Source organism: Mus pahari, chromosome 2 (genome assembly GCF_900095145.1).
Source record: "Mus pahari chromosome 2, PAHARI_EIJ_v1.1, whole genome shotgun sequence".
In the NCBI taxonomy this organism is placed as follows: Eukaryota; Metazoa; Chordata; class Mammalia; order Rodentia; family Muridae; genus Mus; species Mus pahari.
Window position 1 is genome coordinate 160,853,116 of NC_034591.1, and position 9,597 is coordinate 160,862,712.

Below are 9,597 nucleotides of genomic sequence, written 5' to 3' on the forward strand. Positions count from 1 at the left end.
CATATACAGTATACTGTGGCCAAATCCACACACATATACAGTATACTGTGGCCATATCTGCCCTCCATTACCCTCTCTTTATGACTCTCACTCCTGCCATACCCCACTTCTTCCCCCCAGTTAGTCCTACCTTTTTGTATGTGCAAGCCTTATGTGGGTAGCCACATCTGCTGTGTGTTCATGAATTCAACACCATGCCATACCCAGAAGATAGATATGCACATCCCACCTTCGAGTCTAAGTCCTAAGAAAGTCCTAAGAACCCGTTTATCTCCACAGTCCTTATAGGTGGTTCTCTGAGCTACCCACATAAAGCCCATCCTTGCGAAGTCCAGTTTCTACCTCCTCCAGTCTGCACTTTAACAGCCAACAAAGCCCACGCTGAGGCTCCGGACCCACCTGGTTCTTCCTGTAGTCCTGCTGTGAATGCCGCAGCACACGGTAGCAGAGGCGCAGCACGTACTTGTATGGGGCGTAGCGCTGGTCGCCCAGGTCCTCCAACCTCAGCATCGAACCTTCTCCAGCCTTCTCCTTGAAAGGCGCTTTAAGGATCCCAAACACCTAGAGGAATAAAAGGAAAATCCTCCTGTTTTGATGGACACATGAGCATGCTTTGCACCATATTTGCATCTTTAACAGATAACATGGACTTGAAAACACTGTAGAAATATGTAACTGGAAGTCCTGCTTAGTGGGGGAGGACGTTAGTGGTTGTTAGTCCTGGATGATGAACACAAACAAACCAAGACTCCACAGCTTACAAGAGTACCCAAAGTCAACAACAAATCTACTACATCAATAGCATGATTGATTTTATTTAGAAATTACATTTTATTAAGATGGTAAATACTTAGGTGTTTATATGAACCTACACAGAAATATTCAGATGAATTAAAATATGTTTTCTATACATTTTTATTATTCTGGGTTTTTTGGTAACTTTCCCAAATTAAAACAATATAAAGGATATGTACACTTTTTGTAACCTGAAATTTGCATCAGGTAATGGTTTCCAAATGTCACTCTCACCTTGTTCTAGCCAAAAGGAAATAACTCCAAATACATATGCACCAATACCGGTGATTCTAAATACATGAAATTCTCTCTGAGCCCCTTCACCCCTTCACCATTCGCAGTATGCAGATGAATGGCCACAGGGATTAATGCATCAACAAGAAGCCACATGAGAGATTCTGGAGATGTCCCCACACCCACACACTCCATCTCACAGGGAGCCAAATTCTTGCTAGGTCAGGGAGCATGTGAAAGAAGTATGAAGAAGTAACTCTGTCTGAGGAGAGCATCCTGGGGAGAAGCTGGCAGGCTGAGAACATTCTCTGAGAAAGATCACGTGATCAAGGCCATGAGCCTCGAAATAAGAATTCAAAATGGAAAGGAACTGTCCCTTGGAGTTCATGAAATATGACCATAAGCTTCCGGGGGACTTTTATGTTCTCAAATGTCTTTTTGCAACAGGTGGAGATTATTTCAGGGACCCACAACTGGTCAAAATACAGAGACCGTGTGGCCCTGGGGTGCCCGAGTCTGATTAATACAACTGCATACATCCCCTACACCTAAGGCACAGAAAGTCACAGAGGAGGTGGAAAGATTGTAAAAGCCAGAAGACAAGGACATCTGCTGTGAGACTGTGCCTTTTATGTATGACCTATAAACTCTAAACATCAGTTGCCTGAACAAGACCAGTGTATGGACAGGTCCAGTTGACATGTAAACTTGGATAAGGGAAATTCCACATGACCCCTCACTCAAGTGAAGGGCTAGAGGTGATACGGTGCCTGCTCCAGGGACCAGGTCCCACATAGGTTGTCCAATACCAAGTGGTCAATGATGGACACAAATGAGGAATGCTAAGTGAACTCAGTAGGTTGTATATACAGATAAATAATGAACTCATTAGGTTGTATATACATATAAATAATGAACTCATTAGGTTGTATATGCATATAAATAATGAACTCATTAGGTTGTATATGCATATAAATAATCAATTCAGTAGGTTGTATATACATATAAATGTATATACATATAATAATGATAAGGGGAAATCATGAATTTGGAGGAGAGAGAACTTGGAAGGGGAGAGGGTGGGATAGAAGTAAGATAAATGCAGTCAGTATTTATGTATGAGGGTCTCAAAAAATAATATTATTTTTGAAAAGAAGAATTTTATGTTCCCTAGACCTTGAATTATTCTGTATTTATATTATGAAATAAAAAGTTGGGCACAGTAGTTAACATGGTCATAACTCAAGGTCCTAAAAGTCCCTGAAATCAAATGCTTTCTGGAAACAATTTACTGCTGTCAGAAAGACTGTGTCCCAGAGGCCTGGGACCTTTACTTTATTTCATAAAAACACTGTTTTCAGACATTCTGTGGATCTCAACCACACTGTGTCTTCAGTTTTTCTTTCCCAACTCAGCATGGAATGCTAATTAAAGTTAATTATTGTTAATTAATTAGCACTATGATCGGTATGTCTTTAAGGCTTTTCCTTGAGGCCATATGTAGTTGATACAAAAGCTAATTATTTTAATCATTATTTATTATATTTATATATAAATATAATTTGATATATTAATAAAACAATAAGACATGTGACTGCAAGAATGTCCATGTGCATGTTACTAGGAAGTTAATTAATTTACTGGTACGTTGTGCAATTGAGAGTTCTGGACCAGACTTACACACCTACCTAGCACAGACAGAAGCAGGTGGAATGGTTCCAAAGTCACCTGGAATTCTAGTTAAAAGTTTTCCGAGGCAGATTCTGGAGATGCTCGGACCACACCAAGCATTTGGTGATATGTGGTGGATGCCTCAAGGCTGGCCCCCTAATGGTCCCTAACTCCCAAAATTCTCTCTGACAATGGTTGTAGGGTATGTGGTGGATGCCTCTAAGCTGGCCCCCTAATGGTCCTTAACTCCCAGAATTCTCTCTGATAGTGATTGTAAAATTGCTTTCAGCCAGTCTCACAGAACTGATGGATGTGATGGTGTCCAATAATGTCTTAAAGACTCCATAGCTGAGCCTGGGTCTCTCCCCGCTCTCTGGATCCCTCACCCTTAAGGGAAGACCAAAGCCCACCACAGTGAGGAAGGCACAGCAGGAGCTTGAGGCAGCTGCTTCCACTGTGTGCATGGCCAAGGTCAGAACCACCATGCTGAGCTCAGCTCTTTCTCCACTTGACAGTCCCAGATCTCCACCGGGGGTGGGGGACTGGGGGAGGGGAATACTCCACTTGACAGTCCCAGATCTCCACCTGGGGGGCTGGGGGAAGGGAACAGCCTAGAGTTAAAAATGAGTCTTCCAACATCAATTAACCTACAGGCAGGTTCAGCCACCCATCTCCCCAGCATCTGTCAACCTAGAGCTAACACTAACATTCACAGGGAGGCAGGCAGTGCCTTGTCTGGAGACAGACTTGGACTAAACTCTATGAGCAATCTGAGAAGTAGATCTCCTCCCAGTCCACCCTTGAGATGACAGTCACCTCACTTAACACCTTGACAGTCCCTCTGAGAATGCCCCTGAGCAAGCACCACTGCACAGAAGCAGCTCTCACACGTAAAACTCCCAGGAGCTGAAGGAAGTGTATAGGTGTCAGGAGCTGAAGGAAGTGTATAGGTGTCTTTTGTTACGCGGCAAGGCCTGACTGATGCTGCAACTCAAAGTGTAACATATGCAAATTTGGCTCCTTAAGCAACTCACCTGTGCCAGTATGTTCTGTTCCCTCATTAGTTTCTGCCGTTCCCGGTTTGGCTTGGTGATGACCACATCCAGAACGTCCTGCCCGTTGTTGGTCACGTCAGCCACAAAGAAAATGAGGTCTTCCAACAACTTAGTCACAAACCTATTACACACACAAAAAAAAAAAGATTGTGATAATTTTAGACCATTAAAGATTAAGTCTAAGAACAAAAACACTAAGAAAGCTAAACCCTTTCAAAACATATTTAATCAATAAAATATGTCAAATGCAATTGCTACTTGCCTGAACTTTCACAGTATTTCCCCCCACCCTCAACTCCAATTCCAACTCTATCAATTATTTGCAAACAGTTATTAAATAAAATCCTGTGGGTCTCAAGGACCAGTGGGCTGGGGAGAGAATACAACTGTGAGTTAATGTCTTCCAAACACTGTTCTTAAAACAACCCTCTGACACACACCAGGCGACATAGCAGGCTGGAGAAAGCCTGGAACCAAGTGGCTCTCTGCTCAGTATACATTCAGCTTGAACACAAATCTTGGCTCTTGTTGGACAGAACTGGAACTGATGTTTAGACATGAAAAAAGAAAAAGGCTCAACTTTGTCATGACTCTTGATTATTCTTAAAATGGTAATAGTTAATGGGACAATGAGAAGAATAATATTTTATATATTATCCTACAAAATCTTATTTATAAATATTAAATATTAATGTTTTATATTTATATATTATATTTTATAGATATATGTCTATAATATACATATATAATACATGTATGTGTTTTATACATACATGTGTATATTTATGATAAGTGAGGCCTGGCTGGAATCGTTATTTAGGTCTGATATCAGAGAGGAGTAGCCGTCTGTCCGCATACTTCTAAGGAAAGCCATGCAACAGGCTTCCTGTCATATTTAGCAAAGTTAGATAAAATATATATTCTGTATTTTAAAAGACGCACACCTGAAAATAAAAATGCCACATAGGTCAAGAACAAAGTAAGATCCGGGAGCGGCAAATGACCCACGCCTTTAATCCAGCACTTGGGAGGCAGAGGCAGAGGGAGCTCTGAGTTTGAGGCCAGCCTGGTCTACAGAGCAAGAGGGAGTTCCTGGACACCCAGGGCTACGCAGAGAAAGCCTGTCTCTCGAAAACTGTGAAGACACAGAGCCCCCCTTGCAGGATCTCAGAAATTCAGAGCCCCGCGTGGGATGTAGCTAGGCAGGCACTGAAGGGACAGGAAGCACACAAAGGGAGCCTCCCTGCCTGTGATCACATGACTCACATGCCTCTCCTTACCAGAGGAGACTCAATATCACACCTTCCTGTGACCTGGTAGAGAGGGGTCAGGTGTTGGCTACATCACAGCAGATAGAAAATGAATGAGCTCCGGGGGGGGGGGGGTGAGGCAATATTGTTCCACCTAAGAGAAACCTGCATAATTAAATCACAAAACACAGAGAAAACTGACATTAGGAAAGACAGCCATCAAGCTAAAACTCAGAAGGTTGATTCATTGCTAAGAAAACCCAAGTAACAAAGCCATTCTAAGTGACATTTAAATGAGTGTGTTGTCAGTCCTCAGCAGATAAAGCAATTACCGCAAGAGAACATAATTTAAAGTGGTCGATGTGAATGAAGGGTGGATGGGTGATCCAAGAACCAGCAGAAAGCTGAGCAATAAAAGTATACAGAAAATTACCTACATGTGATTATAAGGCAGTACCAAAGGGATACAGATAACAGCATACCTAGATTTTAAAAAGCAGATTATAAAGAGAAAAAGAAGTTAAAGAGGTCAAGGTCATTATTGGGTACACAGAATTCAAAGACTCCCTGGGGCTATGGGAGGGAAGGGGAGAAAGAAAAAAAAGAGGGAAAGAGAGGGGGACCAAAAGGGGAGAGGGAGAAAGGGAGGGAGGCCCAAGGAGGGAAGAGGAACAGAGGGAGGGAGGGGAGGAGAGAGGGAAGCATCATAGTTTACATGATGTATTTATAAGAACCACCACTCAGCTCTGTTCATTGCATAAAGACACAGTACACTTCTTAAGGTGCTGGGATTGGAAGCAAGTCTAGCACTGTCTCCGGCTGACTCTGTGACTTAGCCATGTTCCAGGTCCCTAGCTGCATAAGGAAGTAGGCCTAGCTGCATGAAGAGGTAGGCACATCAGCCTTTACCTATGCAGCGCCCCAGAGCGTACACTGCATGGCCAGTGCCTGGCACGTATCAAGTAAGTACTAGGTCTCACTGAATTAGCTGCATCTCTGAGGAGCTGTAACAGAGGGCCCTCCATGGACAAAGCAGGTCCCTCCGAGACTGCAAGAAGTGTGTGCCTTCTCAGGCTTCACACAGCAGTTGACACCTCATGTTCCCTCCCTCCCCATGATGCCCTCCTAAAACTCTGTTTTCTTGGCACAGTCATGCATGATACAACCAGGAAATTCAAATGAAAATATATAAGGCTGAGGAAGATGAAGCCTGACACAGGAGCTGCACCCACAGAGTCACTTCCTGGGGTGACTAAAGGAACTCACAGGGAAGAGAGAGATCCAACCACACGGACTCCTGGAGGCAGGCCTGCAGTGTTCTCAAATCCTGCCTTTGACCTTGGTTTCAAATAAAAAGAATAGCTAATAATAACTGCAGTCTCTGTAGGGGGAAAAGTCAGGGTTGTCAGTTATTCGCAGAATGAATTTTCTATTGAATTCTAAAGTTGAGGGACTAAGAGCCGGTTCACTGCTCTGACTGGCAGTGTGGACTGCATCTGGATGAGGGGTGACATCATCAGAAAATGCATCCTCCCCACTCTCAGCCTAGCTGTTGTTTCTCACTGAAGCAGCAGAAGGAGAGGCAGGGGTTGGGGGGAGTAAAAAGGTGTGATCCAGGGACACCCTGGTCCTCAGTCCTCCTGACAGGAACTGGAGAAAAACGGCCTGTGGGAGGAGGTACCCAGAAGGGCTGAAAACCATGAATGGGAATCTTCACTCGAAGATACGTCACTTTACCAAAAGACTCAGAGAAGTACGGTCACTTCCTGTGAACATGGGAGACAGGCAGAGACATTCCCATCTGCAGAGTGAGATCCATGTCTGCTGTGAGCTGGCTCTTCCCTTCAATCTTCTGTAGCTATAAGAGTGGCCAGTTTCTGCTTCGGGACTTGGTTTACTGGCCACCACAGGGTGGGCATAAAGACAGGTGTCAAATGAAGGTTCCGGAAAGGATGGTAAGAACAGACAGGAAGCTGAGACCCACTTGACTGCTTGTTAGCATAGCAACAATGTTTAAGTAAGAGGTGAATTGTATGGTATATGTCTAAGGTATATGATACAATTTATCTAGAATGTATGCATTTAGTGACAGAACACTCAGTGTTATGGCATCATATCCATCCTGTTTCCTCCCTACTCAACCCAGAGCTTGTTAGGTTCACCCATGCTGTCACACATACATATAGTTCATTCGTGTTCTTGGTTGTATGGTACTCCACTCTATGAGCATAGTATTGTTTTATTCTTCAGCTATGACAAACATGGATAGCCTTCAGTTTGGGTTTGTTTAGAACAAGGCTGGACATTTTTGCCCTTGTGTTCGGGGCTTATTTTGGACAAGTGTTCAAGAATGTCCAACTGAGCCGGCCGTGGTGGTGCACGCCTTTAATACCAGCACTCGGGAGGCAGAGGCAGGCAGATTTCTGAGTTGGAGGCCAGCCTGGTCTACAAAGTGAGTTCCAGGACAGCCAGGGCTATATAGAGAAACCCTGTTTCGAAAAACCAAAAAAAAAAAAAAAAAAAGAATGTCTAACTGAGGAATGAACCAGTGAGCCATTGCTGCATCTGTTTCTCTGACTTTACCATTCCTGGCTGGGTTGTTTAGCAAGGGTTGTTTAGCAAGTTGTTTAGCAATCATCTCAATGGCTGTAGGTGAGAGCTTTGGTGTGCATGGCCAGAGACCCAGCACATATCTCCTTAACTGTTCAGATTCAAAGTCTGCAGCATATCACAAAGAGAAGAGGGAGGAGTCTATACCCTGAGGCCATGAGAAACACCAACTGTCAATCATGTGGCTAGCTCCCCCACTCACTATTTATGTGATTTTACCCGAGTTTAACCTCCATTACCTTTGGGCACAATGGGAATAGCTATTGAAGCATTACATGAAGGCTTGGGTTTGGTTTTCAGAGTTACTGTACCTAACATAGCTGATACAAAGTGGATTTCTAGCAGCCATTATCCTTTTTCTCACACATTTAAAAATAAGTAAGTTAGGAATCAAGAACCCAGTTTCTCTGGGTGAGTGGCTCAGGCAGAAAACATATGAAAATGTGTAATACGTAAAAATGACAAGAAAACACAAAACTCAAAATCCAAACATATTCAAGTATTGTCATGTGATCCCTAAAAGCTTTCAAAATAAGAGCAGAGAGAAATTTAAACCATTTATTTTCAAGCCAAGATATAATGGAAAAGTAAGTATACCATCAGACATTTTTAGGTTCTTTTTTTTTTTAATTTTTATTTATGTGTGTGTTTTTGTATATGTGTATGTGCATGTGAGTGTATTGCCTGTGATGGCCAGAGGAGGGCGCCAGGTCCCTCGGCCTAGAATTACAGGTTGTTGTGAGCCATCAGGTGTCTCTGCTGGCAAGAATTCTTCACTGCTGGGCATGATCAGATGTGAGGCTGCTACTATGGAGAATATTCTAAATGTTCTGTTAGAGTCATCTGGCTTACTGTAAGAACTAATTGACTCTGTGTGTGTGTGTGTGTGTGTGTGTGTGTGTGTGTGTGTGTGTGTGTGTGTGTGCACGTGCAGTGGTGATGGTGGTGGTGGCGGGGTGGTGTTTGTTTGGGGCTTTAGGTGATTTTTTTTTTATTAGTTTTGAGGGACAAGGTCTCATGTAGCCCAGGCTGGCCTTGAGCTTGCTATGTAGCTGAGGATAACCTTGAACTCCTGGTTCTCCAGCTTCTACCTCCCAAGTGCTGAGACCACAGGCCTTTACCTCCAAACTCAGGTCAACAGTTGACACGTAATGACTCAGAGTCACATTTGAAAGCCTCTCACCTCCTCTCGTTCTGAGTGATGCTGCCGTTCTCCAGCTTCTTCACCGTAGTGGCCAACACTTTGTTGGCATCGTTGGCAAAGTCCAAGTCTCGGACCTCAGACAGCGGGACACACACAATGGCAAAAGCTTCTTTGTCTTCCTTGGTCTGGCAGGTCCCAATCTGCAACGTGTGTTTCCATTAAACTGCAAGGTCTGGAGACCACACTCCTCAGTACCAAGACGCATTGGGTGGGAACGGATGAGACAGAGAAATGCTAATTCCTGAACACAGCATCCTCAAGGAAAGGCTTCACCACGCCCATTTTCTGCACTGGAAATGTGTCTCTTTCACATGCCCTCCCTCTGCCTCAAATACTTCCAAGTAGAGAAGACGCGCCTGGAATCTTCTTATACCTTTCTGATATCTGCACCCCTCCCTCCTGAACCACAGCCCTGCTGCAGCCCCTGGGGTCAGAGACCTGAGGAACTTTCGGCCTCCCCGAGTTCTCTGGACCCCCAGCCACACTTACTTTCAACATGACAGGCCTCTCCTCCTCCGTGTCTATGGGGATGCTGGTGCTTGTTACCCAGGTGTTGGTGCACAAGTGCCTTAACCGCACATAGGAGTTCCTAAAAGCAAGCGTATGAACACATGTAGCTCTGGCGAGATGGCTCAGAGGGCAGAGGTGCTTGCCGCCCAGTGATGGGGACCTGAGTCCAATCTCCAGAATGCACATGAAAACGGAAGGCAAGGACCAACTCCACAAAGCTGTGCTCTGACCTGCACACACACACACACACACACACACACACACACAC

At 44.1% G+C, this 9,597-nt stretch overlaps 1 protein-coding gene across 2 annotated transcripts in view; it reads right to left on the reverse strand.

The window, feature by feature from the left end:
- Positions 1 to 9,597, reverse strand: part of Itpr2 (inositol 1,4,5-trisphosphate receptor type 2) — a 397,058-nt gene that overhangs the window by 278,560 nt on the left and 108,901 nt on the right. For both annotated transcript variants that reach the window (XM_021191683.2, XM_029533962.1), the window contains 4 exons: positions 9,309 to 9,408; positions 8,799 to 8,959; positions 3,735 to 3,876; positions 400 to 561 (listed from right to left, as the gene is read on the reverse strand). In XM_021191683.2, the coding sequence (XP_021047342.1) occupies positions 400 to 561; positions 3,735 to 3,876; positions 8,799 to 8,959; positions 9,309 to 9,408 (565 nt within the window). The remainder of the gene's footprint in view (positions 1 to 399; positions 562 to 3,734; positions 3,877 to 8,798; positions 8,960 to 9,308; positions 9,409 to 9,597) is intronic.